General features: G+C 39.8%; 1 protein-coding gene across 1 annotated transcript; it reads right to left on the reverse strand.

The window, feature by feature from the left end:
• Positions 1–15,269: 15,269 nt before the first annotated feature.
• Positions 15,270–16,430, reverse strand: LOC130038339 (casein kinase II subunit alpha-like). The gene has a single exon (XM_056130232.1). It carries the CDS (start codon positions 16,428–16,430, stop codon positions 15,270–15,272), a length of 1,161 nt encoding a protein of 386 aa, XP_055986207.1.
• Between the last annotated feature and the right edge of the window lie 8,296 nt (positions 16,431–24,726).

A 24,726-nucleotide genomic window follows, 5' to 3' on the forward strand; every position in this document is an offset into this window, starting at 1 on the left:
TCTCATGGTCATAATTCCAATACTACACCCATCACCAGTATACCTGTCTCCTTCCCCCAAGTACCCAATCTCCTTCCCTCTAAATGTCCCCAACTCAATTGTATGGACTCATTTCCCCCAATATGTTGCCTCTGGAGATTTGTTAATATCTATTGTGTATCTTTAAGTCTCACATATAAGAGAAATCATTATAGACTTGTTGCTTTCCTTCTGACTGACTGCACTCAGCTTGATTCGCTCTAGTTCCATCCATGTTGCTGCAAATTGTGTGATCTTGTTCTTTCTTAGAGCTGAATAATATTCCTTTATGTAACTAGACCACAACTTCGTTTTTTACATTCTTTATTCCCCTTACCCTGAAAGAGCCTCCAATTGTTGGGAAAGATGAGTAAGGAGAGGCTGCTAAAATCTCAGGGCTGGGATGAATGGAGACGTTACTGGTGCCCGCTTGAGTAAATCGATGAATAACGAGATGACAGTGATACAGTGAGTGATACATTCTTTATAATTTTATTTATTGAATCACTGTGAGAGTAGTCACAAAGCTTTCGGGTTTAAGTCTCGCTCATACAATGAAACACCCATACCTTCACCAGTGCCCATTCTCCACCACCAAAACCCCCAGTATATCCCTATCCCACACCCTCCCCCTACCCCCAGCACTCGGATCTGCTGAAAAGGCAACAGTAGACAATTTGTCTTCTATTGCTGGTTATGAATAACATATGATGTGGCGAGACTGCAGTAGTGGGCGCGTGATTTTGAGTTCTGAAATTTTAACACTTAAATCTGGAGGGATTTATGACAAAACCTGCTGGGTTCTGAGATTTGTTCCTGAGACTCTGGGATCATGGTGGTTCATGAGCAGCGACTCGGGGTCTCGTTGGGACGGGCAGAAAAGGACTGACTCCACCCTCATCCCATGAGGCCCCACGTGTCTCGTCACTACGGGTCCAAACCTGACTGTCCAATGGTCTCTGGAGGATGGCAGCCACAGAGCCACCTAGGGGATGCAAGCAGAGGGAAAACACCCTTACCCCCCTGGGTTGGCCCAGTGACAGTAACCTACTGCGGGGTCTGGACACATTTCTGCTAAAAGCCACTGAGTTCCGAGATTTGTTTCTGAGTCTCTGGGATCATGGCCTTTAAGTAGCTTGATCAGGAGACAGAGAGACCCTTCATGGGCTGCGACTCGAGGTTTCATTGGGATGGGGAGGAAAGGGCCGGCTTCATCCCCATCCCATGAGACCCGACGTGTCTCATCACTGTGGGCCCAACCCTGACTATCTAGTAGCCTCTGGAGGATGACGGCCACCAGGCCGCCAGGGGGAACAGGCCAAGGAACAAAACCTATTCCCTCCTGAGGTTGCCCGGTGCCGGTTACCCACTGCAGAGATCAGACACATTTCTGCCAAAAGCCATTGGTTTTTGAGATATGTTTCTGAGTCACTGGGATCATGGCCGTTAAGCAGTTTGATCAGGAACCAGAGAGGCCATGCCTTCAATTATATAGCTGAGCCAGACATGGTTTGTGGGTGTGTCTCCCACATACCTAACTTTTGGCCATTTACTTTCTTGGTAAAGTTTGCCCCAAGATTTTGGGGTCTTGCCAAAGGTAGAACAGCAATTTTGGGGTATTTGGAAGTCTGAAGGCACCATCAGGCTGCTGATGCACTCACCTCTCAGGTACATATTGACCTGCTGGCAGCACCATACCCCCTAGACCACAACTTTTTGATTCATTCATCTGTAGTTGGGCATTTGGGTCGTTTTCATATTTTGAATAATAGTACTAAGTACAGCAATGAACACAGGTGTATATATGTCCTTCTGAATTAATGTTATTGTGGGCTGGATATAGATGCCAAGAAGTGATATTGCTGGGTCATTTGGAAAATTCTATTTCTGTTCATTTGGAGAAATCTTTATAGCAATTTCCATAGGGGTTAGTGCAGATGACATTTCCACTACCAATGGATAAGGGTTCCTTTTTCACTACAACTCTGTCAACCCTGGCTATTTTCAGATTTTTTGATATGTGCCCTTCTCACAGGTGTGAGATCGTATCTCATTGTTTTGATTTGCATTTCTCTGATTATGAGTAAGGAGGAGCACTTTTCCATATGCCTGTTGATCAAATTGTTTATCTCCTCATCCCATTTATGGATGTGGTCATTGGATTTTTTTGTTGCTAAGTTTAGTGAGTGTTTTATAGATCTTGGATTTTTTAATATTTAAAATTTTATTTTTATAAAGTTGTTCACAATAATTAATTACAGATAATATTCAGACATCAATCCCACCACCATGCACATTCCCACCACCATAAGAGAAAAGTGTGTGAAGATTGTTGTATTTCATTGGAGCTATTTAAGCCCTTGTATAAGCAATCACAAACATATATGTTAAACCCCCCAAAATGTGTGCTACTTTTAGTACATCAGTGGACTAGAGTATAAGCAGTCATGCAGCCACGAATGGGTGCCAGGTCATTCTATGTCACTCTCTTCTGGGAGCTTTATTTCATAGTCTCTGGATCTTGACTGATGATGAGATTATATGGCACTGGAGGCAGTTTGCGGGCGTGACTGGCAAGCTACTGGAAAACTGGGGAACAGGGGGAGGAGGCCCAATTTCATTCCAAGAGAGCTTGGAGATCTCAGTCATGGGTCCCGCATACCTGGGGTTTTCTACATGTTCCCCCATAGGTGAGGCTCATCTGAGCCTGTGGAGAGTGGCCTTAAGCGTGGCTGTGCTATTGGGTTCTGGAGGTTTTTAGCTGCCGGGGTTCTTCTGGGGCAAGGAAGGAAACTCAACATGCCCCCTTCCGAGTTTCTCCTGTGAAGATCCTGGATATTAACTCTTTATCAGAAAACACTTCTGAAAAATGTCTTCTACTATTCAATAGTGTGTCTTTTAACTAGGACTCACGCTTAATTTGTTTCTTTTGGTTTTTGAATTTTTTATAATTGTTTATTTAAAGAACTTTTATTTACAAGGTTATTGATGGCTGAGTTTTAGGCATATAATATTTCAGCACCAATCTCACCACCATTGTTATCCTATCTTAACTCCACCAGTATTCTGATATTTTTCTCCCCCTCCCCCCTCCACACATAGTCTGTTACCTGACAGGCACATTACAAAGTTCCCTTGGTTATAGCTTAGATCTCAAGTTTTCAGTGTTGTTAAATCTATATTTTGGATATATGGTGTTACCACTCACAAACAACCCTACTATAACTAAAGTCCCAATCCCTGTTCCCCCATTATTTCCCGTTCTCTTCTTCCTCTCCCTTACTTTCTTTCCTTCTCTGTCCTTCTCCTCCCTAAACTCTGGGTTTAAGGGTGATCTAGGCATGTCCGTTTAGTACAATACATTTCCATCCAATTTATTTCCTTTTAAATTAATAAAAGTGTTTAAGTCTATATATTTTTCTCTGAGCATTGCCTTATAATAATAAGTGTTTCTTTCACCTATTTCAATTTTTGGGGGGTCACACCCAGAGATGCTCAGGGGTTACTCCTGGCTCTGCACTCAGAAATTACTCCTGGCGGTGCTCGGTGGACCATATGGGATGCTAGGAATTGAACCAGGGTTGGCTGCGTGCAAGGCAAACGCCCTACCCGCTGTGCTATCGCTCCAGCCCTCTTCACCTATTTTAAATGAATCCTTTGTATTTCTGATGACATATCTACTCCTAATTCATTTTACATTTTAAAATTCTCTGTTCTGATGAAGTCATGAAATTTGCTTATAAGTGGATAGACATGGAGAGTATTATGCTAAGTGAAATGAGTCAGAAAGAGAGGGAGAGATATAGAAGGACTGCATTAATTTTTGGAGTATAAAATAACATAACACGAGACTGACACCCAAGTACAGTAGATACAAGGGTCAGGAAGATTGCTCCATAGATGGAAGCCTGCCACATGAGGAGGGGAGGCGGGGGGCGGGGGAGAAGGCAGCTGAAATAGAGAAGGGATCACTAAGAAAATGATGGTTGGAGGAATCTGTCAGGATGGGAGATGTGTGCTGAAAGTAGATAAAGGACCAAACATGATAACCTCTCTCTCAGTATCTCCATTGCAAACCATAATGCTCAAAAGTAGAGAGAGAGAGTATGGAAAATCTTGTCTGCCATGGAGGCAGTGGGAGGGTGGGAAAGGGGGGTTAGACCAGGGATATTGGTGGTGGGGAATGTGCACTGGTGGAGGGATGGTTGTTTGATCATTGTGTGATTATAACTCAAACATGAACGCTTGTAACTATATCTCACGGTGATTCAATAAAAAAGTTCTCTGTTTTAAAAGCTCTAAACCAGTATATACTGTTCATATCTATTTTTCAAGTTTGGAAATGCACATTTTCAAGCAGTAATATAAAAGTATTCTTGAAGAATGCATAATATCTACAAATCATAACAACATCCCTGCTTCCAATATATCTCTAAATGCAAACATGACTACTATATTGTTACTTCTGTTTAGTGAGAGAAGTTCATTTTCAAAATAGATAAAATTCAGTCTTCTGGTGTGAATGGTATGAATGACAGTCTTCTTAAGAAAATATTCTCTGTATTTTGAGATCCTTAAGCATGCAAAACCTCAGACAGGAGGATCCACAAAAGAACCAGGGTACCTTATGGCATCCAGTTAAGCCAGATCTGGGTTAAAAAGTTTCTTTATCCAACTGATTAAATGTGCCTCTGTGTTCTTTCTTGTTTCATTGCAGTGATACTTAGAAAACACTTTTCTGGAATTCTTTATAATAATGCTTTTATTTATCTTGTTGACGCACACTTTATTTGTTTTCTTTTAACTTGATAGGACAGTGATTCAATAAAATTTAAAAAAGTACAACATATAAAAATTGCTGAACTTTTAATAATTTACTGCAAGCTACAAAGATCTTGACAGCATGTTATTGATCAATAACAAAACTAATAAGTTGTAGAGCAAGGCAATAAAATATACTTGTGACTTAAAAAAATAAAAAAGAAGTATTTAGCCCTAGGTATTTTCCTCTGAGCATTGCCATCCCTGAATACCATAGCTTCTGGAATAGTGTGTCTTTAAAATCACTCATTTTTAAGAACTGCAGTTTTTTAAAAAATTTTTATTAGTGAGACATCATGAGGTACAGTTGTAGACTTATAAATTTTTGTGCTTGGGTTTCAATTATACAATGATCAAATACCGATCACTCCACCAGTGCCCATTTCCCACCACCACGGATCCCAGTATCCCTCCACCCCCATCCCCCCCATCCCCCCCTGCCTCTGTGGCAGGGCATTCCCTTTTGTTCTCTCTCTCTTATTGGGTGTTGTGGTTTGCAAAAGAGGCAATGGGTGACAATCATGTTTGATCTATAGTCTACTTTCAGCATGCTTCTCCCATCGTGGGAGGATCCTCCCAACACCCTTTATTTGGTGTTCCCTTCTTTATCTGAGCTCCCTTTTCCCCTAGCATGTGTGGTTGGCCTCCAAGCCATGGAGTAAAATTCCTGGTACTAATCTCGGTCATTCTTGGGTGTTAGTCTCCTATTTTGTTACTTTATAAGAACTGCAGTTTCTATTTATTTATTTTTATCACTTACTTCTCTTCCATTTAGAGAATGAAAACATTTCTGGGAATGTAGAATGTGTCAAATACCCAGGCAGAGATTGTGGCTCGGTAGCAAAGCTCATGCCTTGCACACATTAAAACCTTGGAATGAAAACCTTGGAATGGTCTAATGAGGAGCCAATGTCTCAGTAATTGAAAATTACTTTTTCCCAAGGCTAGCACTCAGGCACCCAATTCACCCTTTTTGGGGGGAGGGTGTCAAACCTGGTGATGCACAGGGGTTACTCCTGGCTCATGCGCTCAGGAATTACTCTTGGCGGTGCTCGGTGGACCATATGGGATGCTGGGAATTGAACCCCAGTCCGCTACTTGCAAGGCAAATGCCCTACCCGTTGTGCTATCGCTCCAGCCCTACCCAATTCACCCTTGCTGTTGTACCTTGCACAGAATGGGGAGTGTTTGGTGTTGGAGGAAATGGATTTTTTTCTTCAATCTTCTGCTTGATAAGCCCACTGAGAATTGTGAAATTGAGTGGGCTTAATTAGGGTGACATTGCAATAATTTATTTTCTATTTTTAGTATCTTTTATGGACCAGACTATACATGGTTCTTTTAAAACTGTTGTTTTGGGGTAAATGGTTAATATAATAGGGTAGTGTATTATGACAAAGATAGTTTGAAATGATCACTCTGGATAGGAACTGTGTGCTGCAAGTAGGTAAAGGAACAAACATATAATCTCTCAGAATCTGTGTTGTAGACCATAGTGCCCAGAAATAGAGAGAAAGAGAGAGAGAGATAGAATGAAATTGCCTGCCATAGAGGCATATGGGAGGAGATGAGGTGGGGGTGGCAGGAGGGATACTGGGAATATTGGTTGTGGAGAACGGGCACTGGTGGAGGGGTGGGTACTCAAACATTGTATGACTGAAACCTGATCATGAACAGCTTTGTAACTGTGTATCTCACGGTGACTCAATTTTAAAAATAATGTTTTAAAAGGGTAATGTTTCAGACACTGTACACCTACTCACCCAGAGTGGAAAGAAGACTAGGTTGTGTATACCCCTTTATATAGTGGATAGGCACATTTATATCCTCCAAAAGTATTTTCTTGAAGGAGAACATGCTCCTCCAACAACTCATGGACTCTTTCCCCTTTTACCGTTGTCTGGTTGGAGATCAGCTGATATGATTTAGGTAGCCAAAGGAAAGACACAAAAAAGACAATAGTTTCAATAGCTATCAGTGTGTAGATAAATATCTAGCATCAGGAAGGCAGACAGAAGTGGTGTAGTGTTGTTATCTCATTCTTGCTTCAGAACCCCATTCTTTCTTGATGAGTGCAAGTTCACCTCCCAATATTTCTGTACATAGGGCTGTTTCTCATATACCTGTGGTTCCGTTAGGTTCTGACCCCCTATGCTTAGGTCAGAAGCCTGAGGATCTGATCCTTATTATGCAGGCTTTACTTCCTCTGTTGATTGAGACAGATAATGTGGGTGAGACTTGTGCAATCATTGTACTTCCAGTGAAGGTGATGGGGATGCCTTTCCCAAGTTTCAGAGAAAGGCACTAGACTCCTCCTCTCCTCTCTCTCAGTTTTGTGGCGGAATTGTGGATCTCTCCCCGAGGATAAGGAATTGTTGTAAAATGTGATTTTTATTAGTCCTATAAAAACAAATCTCACAAGTTATAGAAACAATTTTTCACAGATTTCCCTTTCTATGGAAACCACCAATAGTCTGGGGCTCCAGGGGCTATCCTCACATTGATATTCTAACCCAAGTTTCTGATCAGAAAATCCATATAGAAAAGTTTCAGATGCCCAATAAAATGTCAATATTATTTACCCTCAATTTTATTCAAACAGATTTTGGTCAGAAATTTAAAGTACCACTTTTAATAATGAAACTTACATATATGGGATGCAAAAAACTCTTTAAACCATTGATGTCTGGGTAAAGATGTCAAAAATCGTTTGCAGTTCAGGGCTGGAGCGATAGCACAACGGGTAGGGCATTCGCCTTACAAGCGGCCAACATGGCCGACCCGAGTTCGATTCCTCCGCCCCTCTCGGAGAGCCCGGCAAGCTACCAGAGTATTCGATATGCCAGACACAGTAACAACAAAGTCTCCAATGGAGACGTTACTGGGCCCGCTCGAGCAAATCGACGATCAACGGGAGGGCCTTTAATGAAATCCATAATTGTAGATAGGAAACTACCACGACTTTCTGGGTTCTCTTTGATAGGACAACAAATTAAACTGACATAGGATATATTAGTAGGACAAATCCCTTATTAAATTACATATAAAGTGGAGAATCCACATATGTGTGAATCCTAAATTCAATAAGGAAAAATGAAGGTGTATCCTGCATTACAAACAGAATGGGGGCTGGAGTGATAGTACAGTGGGTAGAGCGTTTGCCTTGCATGCAGCTGACCCGCATTCGATTTCCAGCATCCCATATGGTCCCCTGAGCACCGCCTGGAGTAATTTCTGAGTGCAAAGCCAGGAGTAACCCCTGTGCATCACCAGGTGTGACCCAAAAAGAAAAAAAAACAGAATGGGACTGGGATGCTGTAAAGGAAGTCTCATTTTGTTGTTTGTACTGATAGATGCCCTTTGATCAACTATGTACAGGCTGTTCAGGTAGAAGTTACCAAGATGCATAGAGAGGTCTATTCTAGATGTGTTACCTTTCCACATGTCCCAACATGTTCACAGGAAACTCCTGCCAATCCCTTACTGACTATAGGAATAATTAAATTTATGCAGGACTGATAATACAACCAGTAGGGTGTTTGCCTTGCAATGGCTAACTGAGGTTCAATTTCCAGCACCCCATACAGTCTCCCAAGCACTTCCCAGAGTAATTTCTGAGTGCAGAGCCAGGAGTAACCTCTGAGCATCGCTGGGTGTGGCCCCCAAACAGCCAAAAACAAAATGAGGTTAATCCTCCAGTGTTGTGAACTGACTTGGGAATTTTATGCGGATTCAGCCTAAATACAAGTGCAAAGGATGCTACAGAAGGGCTGAGCTTCATGAACTGTTCACTGGCAACTCCCATGTAACCTTGGCCTGTTAATAACATGCAGAAAATTGTGAAGAAAAGATGGCAAGTAACGTGGAAGTGCTTGGATCTCACTGCAAACCATTCCCATAAGATGATCTAGTTAAATGAGGACTTTCGTGTCACTAATTTGCTTAGTGAACTCACTTGTGATCACCACATTGTGTCATATAACAGATCCCCGATATTGGCTAATGGACATGTTCTTCCCAGAAAAAACAAATGTTCCACAGCCCAGATGCTGCAATGTAACACATGTTTCCTATAGGGACTAAATAAGGCATTGAGCCCTGGGAAAGTGACAGAACTGTATGATCAGTATGTTAAAACAGCATTCCAGGCATAATAGCTCATTTTAAGTGAGGTAACACAGCTCATTCTCAGTGAGACTTTAAAGAGGACACTCCACCAAATGAGGCTGTTTCCCAGAAACTGTCAAGATGCCTCTCAGAGACTCCTAAAAGTGAGTGTTGTCAACACTAATGCACTTTTTTTGCTTTTTGGGTCACATCTGGCGATGCACAGGGGTTACTCCTGGCTCTGCACTCAGGAGTTACTTCTGGCGGTGCTCAGAGGACCAACACTAATGCACTTTTTATCCTATTTCTTTTTAAAATTTTCTTCTTATTTTGGGAAACATAATTTACAAGCTGTTATTAATTGGATTTCATATATGAACTATTTCAACACCACACCCTCCACCCAGATGTCCACTTCCCTTCGTCATTGTCCCAGGACCCCTTTACTCATCCTATCCTCCCAGTATTTATCTTTCTACTGAAGACAAGTTCGCAGTTTCTGTTGAGGATCACTCTTTCCTTCTTTTTGATAGCAACTGGCCATGTGGTGGCCATCCAGAGGTAGTATTTTGTTTCAGTTGGCATAGAATAAAACAGTTAAGAATGTTTTATGGCTGGAAAATATAACAGTGCTACAGCACTGGCTTGAATGTTGAGCATTTAAAAAATAAGATTTTATTGTTTTTCCAATATTGGTTAAATATTAAAGGTGTATTTTAGTCTAATAAGGTAAATTACCTTTAAATAAAAGCATGAACAAAATATGGGATTTAAATTTTGTTTTAAAAAGTGATTCAAGTGACTGGAGATAGTGCAATGGATAAGGCATCTGTGCTGCACACAATAGATCAGGGTTTGAGCTCCAACATCATGTATTATTCCCAAGCACCACCAACAATAATCCTTGAGTACACTACCAGCTGGAAAACGTGGGTAAAAATATAGAATTTCAATGTTAATGCAGGACCAGCGACAGTGGGTCTCTGTGTTCATCCATGATTCCCAGCTTCAACATTTTCTTAAAAATATTGAGTAATAAATATGCTCAGACTCAGAGTTGGCAATTGAAAAGTTTATTTGAAAGTTGAAGGGAAAGGAAAAGAAACTCCCCAGCTAGGGAGGAACTTGGTATAGGGCTAGTTTGAGGATCACTATCACAGTAACAAGTCTCACAATGGAGACGTTACCGGGCCCGCTTGAGCAAATCGATGAACAATGGGAAGACAGTGACAGTGAATTTCTTTTTTTACTAAATTTTTTTGGGGTCACACCTGACGATGCACAGGGGTTACTCCTGGTTCTGCACTCAGGAATCACACCTGGCGGTGCTCAGGGGACCATATGGGATGCTGGAAATCAAACCCAGGTCGTCCGTGTGCAAGGCAAACGCCCTACTCACTGTGCTATTGCTCCAGCCCCATTTTTTTTACTAAATTTTTAATTTTTAAAATTGAGTCACCATGGGGTACATAGTTACGAAGCTGTTCGGTCATACAATGATTCAACAGCCATCCCTCCACTGACATCAATTTCTCATCACCAATGACCCTTCCCTCCTGCCATCCCCCAGCCTGCTTCTATGGGTCTATGAGGCAGGCACTATCCTTCTCTTCCCCTCTCCTTCTGGGAACTATGTATTGGTTAATTTTCCATGCAGTAAAAGAGCACAAGGATTGAGGCACTAATCCCCAGCAACAAATAACAAAATCCTCACAGTATCTGGAACAAAAGATGGAATTCCTTCCACCATGAATTTGTGGCACTTTATTATTCTGGAGCACTTATCTATAGGTATGAAATAAGTACAAGCTCCATCAAACTAAGGAACAATGCAAGCATATAATAAACTCCTGGCAAAGAGTCAAGAACTAGGTTACAATTTCAATTCTCACGAGAATCTCCTTCCATTTCCTCAAAGGATCTAATTCTATAGTCTAATTCTATAAGGCCCTCCCGTTGATCATCGATTTGCTCAAGCGGGCCCAGTAACATCTCCATTGGAGACTTTGTTGTTACTGTGTCTGGCATATCGAATACGTCACAGGGAGCTTGCCAGGCTCTGCCATGCGGAATCAAATCCAGGTGCAAGGCAAATACCCCACCCTCTGTGCTATTGCTCCAGCCCCTACAATTAATATTTTAAACTTTATGTAATACTGTGGCTTCCAAAGTTTTTCCTAATACAATTGTATCAGATATTGAATACTACAACACCAATCTCACCACTAGTGTGACATTCCCTCCACCATTGTCCTTAGTTTCCCACCCACCTCACAAGCCTGATCTCTTGATAGGCACAAATAAGTATTTTATATTGTTTGTTACAACAAAATGACCAATAGAATTATTGAAAAAAAGTTCAGTAAAAGTAAATTTGTGAAAATTGTTATATATCACAATGGGGTTATTAAAATTGTTCACTGAAATATTTGTTGCTAGTTGAGCCTTCTGTGTTATTTTGATGTAGCTGTTGTTTTGAGCTTTGTTGCCTTCTATGCTACTAACATCTAATTTGCTGTCCTCCTCGTGATGTTGGTATTGTGGAATTTGGAAGTGTTGTACAACTATGTATGTGCTCAGGTGCCCTGGGAGGTCCAGGATCTGTAGAACTGGGATGTTTCTTGACACACACCCACTACTCCATTCCCACTACTCCTTTCCTGAGGAGGCTCCTGAATTTTCAGCCTGAAAACCAGTGTACTCATTAGTTGCATCAGCTTGGCTTGACAGCTCTTCTGAAATTAGTTATGAATCTTACACGTGGTGGCTGTGGAATGTCCCACAGTATAGGGGTACTGGGAGAACTGCCTGCCCCGCTCTAAGAAGATCCCAGAGTTTTCAGAACAAAAAAAACTGGTGTATCTGGGAGTTTTCTTGCTTTGTTTCAACATCTTTTTATGCTAATAAATGGAAAGAGGCTCGAGAGATAGTACAGTAGGTAGAGAACTTGCCTTCCATAGGGAGGACCAGGGTTCAATATCCAGCAACTCACAAAGTCCACCAAGTCCCACCTGAAGCTACTGCTAAGCACAGAGTCAGGACTACAAAAACATAAAATAAATAAAAACAAAACCAGATAAAGGAGAGTTCTGTAGGATGAAATAGAAAACTTTTATTGAAAATTAACATGTGAAAAAAGCCTTTTATTGATGAGAAAACCCATGAAAATTATAATCTAGAGAAATCCTGGTTGTGCTTACTCCAAAATACCAAACAGGAAAAGCAGAATTGCCTCACTGGTATTCAAATATGCTTTGCTGTCCTGAATCATTATATCCTCATCCAAGTGCACCTACCCTGCCCATCATCAAGATTAAAACACCTAAAAATGTGATCACACCCTTAAGGGGATTTAAGACTCATATGAGGTCCAAAGGATTCTGTGGGGGGATAAGGAACTTACCTTAGATGGGCAGACCCAGGTTAGATTCCCTAAACACCACATGGCCCTTCTCCCAAGCCCTGCCACTGGTGATTCCTGAGTGCAGAGTAATCACCTGAGAATAGCTGTGTGTTCTAAATACAAGAAAATATGCCTCATGCTAAACAAAAATATGAAAGACTAATCAAGTTGATCCTAAAGCACAAAAGTAGGCCCCAGTGCAGCTAAGAGTCTTTTATAGCCAGGAGCCGTAGGGTACATGCATCAAAGCTGATGAGACACATCAATCACCATATTTCTCCCAACTGTCCTCTAGAAAGCATAGAGGAAATAAATTCAGTCAAGCTTAAAGTCAAACTTACAGTCTGACTATGAAAGGGCCTACTCATATTCCATCATCACTAAAAACAACTAACAATAAAACATTCACAGGACAATCCAGGATATCTTGACGCCTGTCATGTGGTAAGGCCCCACCTCCCGGCCTCATCATTGCACCACTGCAGGCATTAATCGGCCCACTATCCTTAGTGAAATCTGTGTTGATCACAGGGTCCAGGCAGACTAAATATCATTGCTTATTTTGTTACTGTTATAAAAATACATAATTCATACAGTGTTTAGATGTGATTGGACTGAACTCTCATTGTATATCATTTGCACTTCTCTCAGCAAAAAGAAATAAATGTGGTGTGTTACTATGCCCAAGACCACAGTTCTATCGCCTAGATCATTTCTATCTACCTTATCAGTAGCACAATTCACATAAAAAATAACACCAAACTTTTTAATTACCCCAAAGAAGTTTAAGACTAGTTCTTTCACATATGAAATACAAAGTATTATATATACAAAGAGCAAGAGGTGGAAAGCCAGTAACAAAAGAGTTTATCATTTCCCTACTATTAAAGGTCTAAGATTTAAAAAAATTTCTTTAAGTTTTTAATTGTAATTTCTTTTCCTTCTGTTTCTCCCACCATTATTTGTTAACTAAAGGTTATGATTTTAGCACACACTGTTACCTCCCTTAGGACCACCATGTGCTTGAGACCCTCACTGGAGACCCTCAGTGGAGAAAGTGGCTCAGCATATATATGTATACACACACATATATACATATATATATATATATACACACACATACACATTCTCACTGTATGAAATATGAGGGAAGTGGAAAGGCTAGAAGAAAAGGTCTCAGAAAGCATAAATGAAACTTATTGTGACCCCATTTCTCATTCATTCTTTAAGAGTTATTAGCTACTGGGTTCAATCCCAGCGCTCCGTATGGTTCCTGACCTCCACCAGGAGTTATCCCTTGGGTACAGAGACAGGAACAAGCCCTAAGCACAGGTAGTGTGGATCAAACAACAACAACAAAAATGCTACTGTATTTTAAACTAATGGTATATCAATATTTCTTTAAAAGTATTGGCAAAAAGAGAAAAAATGGGGGAAAAGTAAGATGGTAAATTCTGGTGTATGTATTTTTGTCACAATAAAAAAGTGGGGGAAGGGTTATTAGCCTGGGCCTTTCAGACAATAATTTTTTATTTTGAAAAAAAGAACAAAAAATGGGGCTAGAGAGATAATATAGTTGGTAGGGTGCTTGCTTTGCATGAGGCCGACCTGGGTTTGATCTCCAGCATCCCATAATGGTCCCCCAAGCACTACCAGGAGTTATCACTGAATGAAGAGTCAGTCAGGAGTAACCCCTGAGCATCACGGGGTATGGCCCCAAAAGAAGCAAAAAGAAACACAAATAGGTTATGCCCAGTAATTAATTAGTTATAAGTGGCCCAAATCAAAGAAAACAGAAAAAATTTCACCTTCTTGCTACCAGTGATAGAGCCCTTTGAATGATGGAAGGGGAAAGAACTATTGTAAGAAGCATGAAAGGAAAACTGGTAACAATTTTAACTAACTGGACACTATAGTCATAAGTAGGTTAGGTTGATAGTTAATACATGTTAAGACATATATCCACTAGGTTTGTCAGGATAACTCAGGTCATGTTAAGACCTATATCCACTAGGCTTGTCAGGATAACCCAGGTGAAGCCCTTCAGAATTAAAATGAGAAGTGATTAGCAGGATACCTGATTTTTTTTTCCTTTGGGGGATTTTTTAAAATTTAAATTTAAATTTTTTTTTTATTAGTGAAACACCATGAGGTATAGTTGTAGACTTACAAATTTTGTGCTTGGGTTTCAGTTATATAATGATCAAGTACCCATCCCTCCACCAGTGCACATCCTCACCACCACGGGTCCCTGTATCCCTCCCACCCCCCATCTCTCCCATCCCACCCTGCCTCTGTGGCAGGGCATTCCCTTTTGTTCTCGCGCTCCTTTTGGGTGTTGTGGTTGCAAAAGAGGCATTGAGTGGCAATCATGTTTGGTCTATATTCTACTTTCAGCATCCTTCTCCCATCCTGGGAGGATCCTCCCAACACCCTTTATTTGAGGTCACCTGATCTTAAGAGGAGGTTGGGTCCTCCTGCCTTTCTTCATTCCCACCTTTCTTTTAATAATCTACATTTCTGTAATCTCTGGAAAAGTGCATGAGGAACATCCCCTGCCTGAGGGATGGTAGGAGGAGCAGTGGTGGGCATGGGAAGATCTCTTCAGCCTATTGCCTCAGAAGGGATTGATGCTGGTTCACTTCTGTTTTATAACAATGAGAGAATGAATGTGGAAAGGAAGAAAAGCATGTGCCCATTAATTATCACGCCTGTAAGTAATGTTTCAGGGAATCTCAAGGTAGAATTTCGAGTTTGTTAAAAAGGGTAAAAAACCACACGACCAGCTCATGAATTGTTTTGACGGAACGACTTGATGAATCTACAAGCAATGGTTCTTTCATGCCCTTACATCCCTCCCTGGTAGGCATAAGTCAAAACAACTGATCCTCCCCCCTTCCTTTGCATCAGGAAGGTGTCATTATTTGTGAGTATTGGCTATCTCATTCTTCTGAAGGGAGGTAGGACCATCAATGACTGGTAAATCTGCCAGATGACCAAGGGGTGAAGGGTTTTGCACTGAAGAAATCCTTGGTCTAGCCCTGTTTGACACATGTTTCCTGGGCTTGATAGATGAACTTCGTCTTTGAGTTTGGTCTTTCACAATGTCAGAAAAGTAGGGATGATCCATAGCCTCTCTAGCGGTGAGCCTTGTTTGATGGTCATATCGTAGCAGCTTGTCCAGTAAATCTAAGGCCTCTAGACTGATAAGGTGCTGGTTTTTCTTGTTTATAAAGCAATCCCAACTCTTACGGGGATGTGAGCCCAACAGTTCACTTAAACATGGATCTAGTTCAACGTTGTATTTCTGAATATAGTCATATAAATCATCTGTCCCAAGAACTTTGACTATCCTAAACAACTGATCGTAATCATCACTTCCGTGGAAAAACGGCACCTTGCGAAAGATCATACTCGCTAGCATACAACCTAAACTCCATATATCCAAACTGTAATCATACATCTGATAGTCTATAAGAAGCTCAGGACCTTTGAAGTATAGGGAACCAACCTGAGCATTATATTGTTGGCCAGGATGGTAAAATTCTGCTAGTCCCCAGTCTATAAGCCGAAGCTTTTTGTGCTTATGATCAACGACAACGTTATGGGGCTTCACATCTCTGTGCATAATGCCCATGCTGTGACTATAGTCCAAGGCTTTCAAAATCTCATAGATGTAAAATCGATTATCATAGTCTGTTAACTGGTAAAATCGCTTGTGGTCTCCGTTATTTACATGTTCCAAAACCAAGGCAGGGGTTCCTGACAGAGGGTCTTTTACAGCTTCTATCAATTTGATGATGTTAGGACCACCTTGTAAATTCTGCAGAATCTTAATTTCACGCTTGATTTTCATCTCCATTACTGGCTTGAGGATTTTAACTATAACTTTTTTGTTATTTGCACTACTGATAGCTTCAAACACATTACTGTATTTCCCCTGGCCTAATTTTCTAATTAGTTGGTAGTCATCTTGATCTCCAAACTGCACCACAAGTGACTTATAATCCCAGTATTCTGGGGGTCGGTGTGAATTAACATCTGCATAAACTCTGGACTTGCTTTCCACAGGTGTCGACATGTCAGAAAGGTGGAGGAGTTAACAAAACTTGAAGATTGAAGTTCTAGTAACCAGCCTATTGAGAGGGAGCAGGGTGTTAGAACTTATTTCAGACCTGCCTTTTCAAGTTTGTCGTCACCTACAAAAAGCATGTTAGGTGAGCAACCCTTTAAATCTGATTTGGAGATCATTAGTCTATTCCATAATTGTGTGTTTTGCATGTGTGAGATGGCACAGAGTCATATGACACCTTCAGTACTACTGGGTGTTGACCAAATTCATGGTGGAAGCAGGAGTGATAGTGACCACTGTTCCCTGTCCTCTCACAGACTGTTATGGGAATAGTGGAGGAGGAGGAAACGTGGGGTTGAGTAATAGCCACAGACACTAAAGAGGCACTGACATTTTTGTTCCACCTTTTGTGCAAAAAATCATTTTCCCGAAGTGATAAAAAGAACCACTTATGTTTAATGCAATATTCTCTGAAGACACTGCCAAAATACATGAGTTTGAGATTCAAACCTCAATCAGTACTACTATCAGTAATAAATTACCATTTGCTTCTGTGTCTCAGATTCCTATTAAGGAAAATGAGGTTCCAAGTAAACCCAAATCCTAGCCTGTCTTGCTGTTCTTTGAGGGCAGCAATATAAAGCATTTAGACTAGTAACTGGAAATGACTAAGCTTTCAGTATTGATGAACACGGTTGTTTTATTGATCGTTATTATTTTTTTAAATTCTGCTTTTAGGATCACACCTAGAAGTGTACAGGGATCACTACTGCTGTACTGAGATTACTCCTGGTGATACTCAGGGAACAGTATACAGTCCCTGGAATGAAATAAAAGCAGGTTTGTGAACAGTGCTGCAATGAACATACAAGTACAGATGTCATTTATGCTGTGTGTTTTTGCAACCTGAGGGTATATTCCCAGAAGTGGTATTGCTGGGTCACATGGAACCTCAATTTCTAGTTTTTTAAGGAATGCCTACATTGTTTTCCATAAAGGCTGGACCAGCCTGCATTACCACCAACAATGAAGGAGAGTCCCTTACTACATCTGTTCCAGCACTGGTTATTCTTATTCTTTTTGATGTGTGCCAGTTTCTGTAGTGTAACAAACTGAGTGCCCAAGAACAAACAACTTGTTAAAGAAACTATGGTACATCTACACATTGTAATACTATATAGCTGTTAGAAAAATTGGAGTAATGAAATTTTCTTAGAAATGAGTGGACATGGAGAGTATTATGCTAAGTGAAATATCAGGAGGACAGACAGAATGACTGCACTCATTTGTGGGATATAAAGCAAAACAAAATAAAACATAAGATGAGACTAACACCCAAGGGTAGTAGAAACAAGGGGGTCAGGATAAATGGTCCACAGTTGGAAGCCTGCCTTAAGGGCCAAGGGAGAGGACAGTTGGGATAGAGAAGGGACCATTATTACATTGGTGGTTGGAAGGGATCTCTCTGGATGGGAGATGTATACTGAAAGTGGATAAAGAACCAAATATGATGGCCTCTCAGTATCTGTATTGCAAACCATAATGTTCAAAATGGGGATAAGGGAGAGAGAGATAGAGGGAGGGAGAGAGGGAGGGAGGGAGGGAGGGAGGGAGGGAGGGAGAGGAAGAGAGAGAGAGAGAAGACAAGTGCCTACCAGAAAGGCAGGCTGGGGGGATGAAAGGGGGGTTATGGGGGATATTGGTGGTGGGAAATGCACACTGGTGGAGGGATGGTTGTTGGAATATTGTAAGCCTGAAACTCAATCACAGAAGCTTTGTAAATGTATCTCACAGTGATTTAATTTAAAAAATGTTTTTAAAAAGGCATGGTCACTTACAAGGCGAGTACCTATACCCTTATAACATCTCTCTGGTTTCTGGGAGAGTTAATTTAGTGTATTTTTGCCTCTTTCATATCATATCACCTCTTTAATTCTTTCCCTATCATTTCAAACCACACGAACCTGCTACACTTTCTATCTACCATTCATGACATATATAACACATTTAAACAGATTATAGAGTAACCATTTTCTGAAAAGTGGAAAGTCAGATCAGATCTCATATATTTGGAACTCTGAAGTTGAAACTGTAGTACCGACAAGTCTTTAAGAAAAATGGTGAAACAAAAAAATCTCACCTGCTCTGGCAGAGAGACAGAAGTCCTGACAAATTATCAAACTTAAATAAACCCTCAAGTCTCATTGATGACAAATTCAAGTCAATGCTCCATTAAATGGCCATGGAAAGAGAGGGCATGGCTAACAATTCTACATGGCGTCAGGGGTGGCTTTTGGACCCAGAAGAGACATTCTCCCCTACAGGTACAAGTGAACCTTATACATGAAGTGCATGGCTGCTCAACTTCACACTGCAGCCACACACACATTTCTCACCACTTCCATAACTCATCATAAACATACAAAGACATACTAACATAGTCCCCTAACTACACAACAACACGCAAGAAAAAACTCCAAATTGCAAAGGTGATAATGGTAAAGCAAAGCAGAAAACTACCAGGCTTAGTTAATGAAGAAGCTAGACCAGTTAACAGAACCAGTAATAATGAGTTGTATAACTTCTCTGATAAGGAATTTAGAATGGGACTGTTAAGTATGCATAAGGAGCTCAAAGAAACAATGGAACTCACTGCCAACAAAATACAGGAGGATATGAGAACAGAAATAAGGAAAACAAAAACGAAAATGTAAGCAGAAAGGACAGATCTGAAAAACCTAGAAGGTGAAATGAAAAACTCACAGCAGCTGTTACTGTGCTGCTGATGACAGAATCAGTGAGCTCCAAGATGAGGTGCAGAAAATGTTCAGACAATAACAGATGATGAGTAAGAACCTTAAGATAAACTAACTGATGAAAAGAGAACTTTGGGATGAGTTCAAGAGGAACAACATAAGAATCACTGGAGTATCAGAGGGGTAAGAAGAAAACCCTGATGAAGAAACAACTGTCAAAACCATCATTGCTGAGAATTTCCCGGAGGGGAAGAGTGCATGCACCCAATTTAGAAGGCCCAAAGTGTACCAGCTAAAAGAAATCCAAATAAAAATACCCCAAGATACATCCTAATCAGAATAATGGAAATCATAGATAGAGATAGAATACTGAAAATAACAAGATCAAAGAAGGAAATTGCTTACAAAGAAGCATGCTTAAGATTCACAGCCGACTTATCAGATGAAACCACCACGGTTCTAACAGTACTGGGATATAGTGAAAATACTCAATGAAATGAATGCCTCACCAGGAATACTTTACCCAGCCAGATGCTCATTCAGATTTGAAGAGATAATACACAACTTTACAGATAAACAACAACTTGGGAATTTCATAGACAAATCATTGTTACAAGAAGAAGTAAATGGGCTACTTCAAGGTAAGACAAGTCCCACAAGTACATCAAACACCTACATAAAGATGGCACAAATCCCCATCACAATAATCTCTCTCAATGTCAATAGACTAAGCTCACCAATCAAAAGGCACAGAGTGGCAGGATGGATAAGAAAACTGAACTCAACACTCTGCTGCCCACAAAAGACACATTTGAACAATCAAACCAAACACAGGCTCAAAGTCAAAGGCTGGAAAACATTTTTTCAAGTAAATAATCCCCTCAAAAAAGCAGAGGTGGTCATACTAGTATCAGATGAAATAGACTTTGAAGAGGTTATACAAGATAGTAAAGGCGATTTACTAATGATCAAGAGATCTGTACATCAAGAAGAACTCACACTCCTAGAATGTATATGCACCTAATGATAGATCAGCAAAATACTTCAAAAAACAGTTAATAGACTTGAAGAAAGACATTGTTAGCAACACAACAGTAGTTGGAGATTTCAACACCGCTTTATAACCTCTCATTAGATCAACCAGACTAAAGCTCAGCAAGAAAATACTTTATTTGAGGGAAGAAATGAAAGAGAAGTGGTTAGTAGATATTTATAGGACTTTTCATTCCCCAAAAGCTGAATACACATTCTTCTTCTGTGCACATGGAACATTCTCTAAGATAGACCACATGCTGGGTCACAAAACATACTACATACTTCCATAAAATTAAGAGGATAGAAATTGTAACAACTATCTTTTCAGACAATGATGCACTGAAAATAGAAGTGTCACACACAGAAACGGAGAATCAAATCAAACACCTGGAAATTATAAACAGCTCACTACTGAACAAGCAGTGACTTGAGAGGAAATAAAAGAAAAAATAAAAAGATTACTGGAAACAAATGAGAATGAGGATACGAGCTACCCAAACTTGTTGGACATGGCAAAAGCAGTGTTAAGATGAAAGCTCATAGTTGTGCAAGTATTCATCAGGAAGGAAGAAAGGGCCCACATCCATAACTTAACCTCACAGTTTAAGATCTTGGAAAATGACCAACAAAAGGAGCCCAAACCAGACTGGAGGAAGGGAAAAATAAAACTTAGAGCAGAAACCAGTGAGCTGAAATCTAAAAAAAAAAAAAAAAACCCAATCCAAAATGTCAATGGAACCAAGAGCTGGTTCTCTGTAAAAATAAACAATCTTGAGAAACTACTGGCAAGACTCACAAAAAACATAGACAGAACCCTAATAAACCAAAACAGAAATGAAAAGGGGGCCATCACAACAGAAACTACAAAAACCCATAGGATCATCGGAGATTACCTTGAGAATCTTTACACCATGAAACAAGAGAATTTGGAAGAAATGGACAAATTCCTGAATTTCTGAAACCTCGCAAGGCTGAACCAAGGAATGCCTGAACAGACCCATCAACAGGACCGGATGGATTTACCAGTGATTTTTTCAAACATTTAAATAAAACATACTGCCAATCCTTTTCAAACTTTTTCAAGAAATTGAAGAAGCAGAAACATTCCCAAACAGTTTCTATCAGGCAAACATCATTCTGAGCCCCAAAGCAGACAGAGACACCACGCAAAAAAGGAAAATTACAGTCCCATATCCCTGATGATCACAAATACAAAGATTCTCAACAAAATACTCACAAATAGAATACAACAACTCACCAAAGGGTCATACACCATACCAATTAGGGTTCATCCTGGGACTACAAGGATGGTTTAACATTCACAAGTCAACCAAGATAATACACCATATCAATAAAAGAAAAGATAAAACTATGATCATATCAATAGATGTACAGAAAGCATTTGACAAGATCCAGCACCTATTCATGATAAAAAACTCTCTTAGCAAAATATGAATTGAAGAAACTTTCCTCAATATAGTCAAAGGCAGGTACCACAAGCTCCCAGCAAGCCTTATTCTCAATGGGGAAAAACTAAAGGCTTTCCTCCTAAGATCAGACACAAGACAAGGTTGCCAACTCTCACCACTCCTGTTCAATATAGCACTGGAAGTACTTGACACAGCAGTTAGGAAAGTACAAGATATCAAGGACATCCAGATAGTAAAGGAAGAAGGCAAGCTTTTGCAGATGACATAACATTACTTAAAAGTCTCAAAGATTCTACAAAAAAGCTCCTAGAAATAAGTTAATATAGTAATGTAGCAGGCTACAAAATCAATGCCTCAAATTCCATGGTTTTTCTATATACAAATAATAAAAGAGATATTAGTAAAAGAATCCCACCCACAATTGTGCATCAGAAAATCAAATACATCAGAATTAGTTTAACTAAAGAGGTGAAGGAGTTATACAAAGAAAACTATAAAACACTACTTCAAGATATAAAAGAGGACATGAGAAAATGGAAACACAACCTCTGCTCATGGATTCGGAGGATTAATATTGTCAAAATGGAAATACTCCCCAAAGTATTATACAGATTCAGTGCAGTCCCTATAGGGATATACATGACATTTGTTGAAGAAATATATCAAAACTTCTGGAATTGATATGGAACAATAGACCCCCCCTGAATAGCTCAAGCAATCCTTGGGATAAAAGAAGTGGGAGGCATCACCTTTCCCTATTTCAAATTGTACTACAAAGCAGTATTAATTAAAACAGTGTGGTATTGGAAAAAAAGACAGACCCGCAGATCAATGGAACAGAGTATCCTGACCTTGACCCTCAAATAAATGATCACCTAATCATAAAGGAGCAACAAATATGAAGTGGAGCAAAAGAAACCTCTTCAACAAGTGGTGCTGTAAAAACTGGGTAGTTACATTCAAAAAAGGATACTCAGATTTCTTTCTATTACCAGGCACAAAACTCAGATAAAAAATGGATAAAAACATCAATATCAAAACTGAATCCATAAGGTACATTTAGGAAAATATGGGCAGACCTCTCCATGACATTGAAGCTAAAGGCATCTTCAAGGATGAAACACCACTGACCAAGCAAGTGGAAGCAAAGATAAATGGGACAAATGACAAATGGGGCTACATTAAACGTAGAAGCTTCTGCACCTCAAAAGAAATGGTGACCAAGATACAAAGACAACCAAAAGACTGGGAAAATTATTTACCCAATACACCTCTGATAAGGGGCTAACATCCAAGAGATATAAGGCACTGGTAGTACTTTACAAGAAAAAAATACAACCCATCAAAAAATAGGGAGAAGAATTGAACAGAAACTTCCTCAAATAAAAAAGAAATAAAATGGCCAAAAGACACATGAAAAAATGCTCTATATCGCTGATCATCAGAGAGATGAAAATCAAAACAATAATGAGATATTATCTCATACCACAGACACTGGCACACATCAAAAAGAACAAGAACAACCAGTGTTGGAGCGCATTCAGGAAGAAGGGAACTCTCCTTCATTGCTGGTGGAAATGCAGACTGGTCTAGCCTCTTAGGAAAGTAATATGAGCATTCCTTAGAAAACAAAATTGAGCTTCCATACGACCCAGCAATAGCACTTCTGTAAATAAACCTCAGGAGCTCAAAAACACACAGCAGAAATGCCATCTGCACTTTTATGTTTGTTGCAGCATTATTCACAATAGCGAGAATCTGGAAACAATACAAGTGTCTGATAATAGACAACTGAATGAAGAAACAACAGTACATTTACACTATGGAATATTATCCAGTTGTTAGGAAAAATAAAGTCATGAAATTCACTTATAAATGGATGAACATGGAGAGTATTGTGCTGAGTGAAATGAATCAGAAGAGGGACAGACATAGAATGATTGCACTCATTTTTGTGATATAAAAAACATAACATGATTGTGATACCCAAGGACAATAGAAATAAGGGCCAGGAGAATTGGTTTGTGTTTTGAAGTCTGCTCAAATGCTGGGGGAGAAGGCAGTTGGGATAGAGAAGGGACCACTTCACAAAGATAGTTGAAAATGATCACTCTGGATAAGAACTGCATGCTAAAAGTAGGTAAAGGAACAGACATGATAACCTTTCAGTAACTGTATTGCAAATCATATTGCCCACAAGGAGATAGAGACAGAGAAAAAAGGATAGTGCCTGCTATAGAGACAGGCTGGGGATGGTGGTGGGAGGGAAACAGGGAACATTGATGGTGAGAAATGTACACTGGTGGAGGGATGAGTGTTGGAGCATTGTATGACTGAAACCGAATCATAAACTACTTTTTAACTGTGTATCTCATGGTGATTCAATAAAGTAAAAAAGGATGGCCAGAGAAATAAAGCAGTAACTAGAAAAATATTCAACTAATTGAAACAAGTACTGATCCAATGGATCAAAGAATCCATACAAGTTGAATTGAAAGCGTTAATAATATGATTGATGGCAAGCAACAGCAACAGGGATCATCATGCAGAAGACCGTATTAATGGTATTGAAGACAAAATACTAACCACCACCAATAATGAAGTGAGAAAAGAAAAGTAAAATGGTAAACCAATTGAAAAGAATGTAAGATTCACGTTAGACAGTAACAAGGGAATTAATCTTCAAATCATAGAAATACCAGAAGGAGAGGAAATAATGAAAGGGAAATAACAACTCATGCAAGAAAAAATAACTAAGAATTTTTTCCATCTCCCGAGAGAGGCTTCTGCACAGATTCAAAAGGATCAAACAGTACTAAACAAAATAGACTCAAACAAAACAATGCCATTTTGATAGTAATCAAAAGAAAATGACAGATTACTTAAAGCATCAAGAGAGAATAAAACCCTATAATACGAGGGAAACCATATAAGAATTGCAACAGATCTTCCACATGACGACTTACAAACCAGGAAAAAGTAAAATGACATATTAAAAGTACAACTGAAACAGACTTTCGGTCTAGAGTTCACTACTCCGCAAAGATATCTTTTAAACTTGAGGGAGCAATAAGAACCTCTTTT

This window comes from Sorex fumeus, unplaced genomic scaffold (assembly GCF_029834395.1).
Source record: "Sorex fumeus unplaced genomic scaffold, SorFum_2.1 ptg000075l, whole genome shotgun sequence".
Lineage (NCBI taxonomy): Eukaryota > Metazoa > Chordata > Mammalia > Eulipotyphla > Soricidae > Sorex > Sorex fumeus.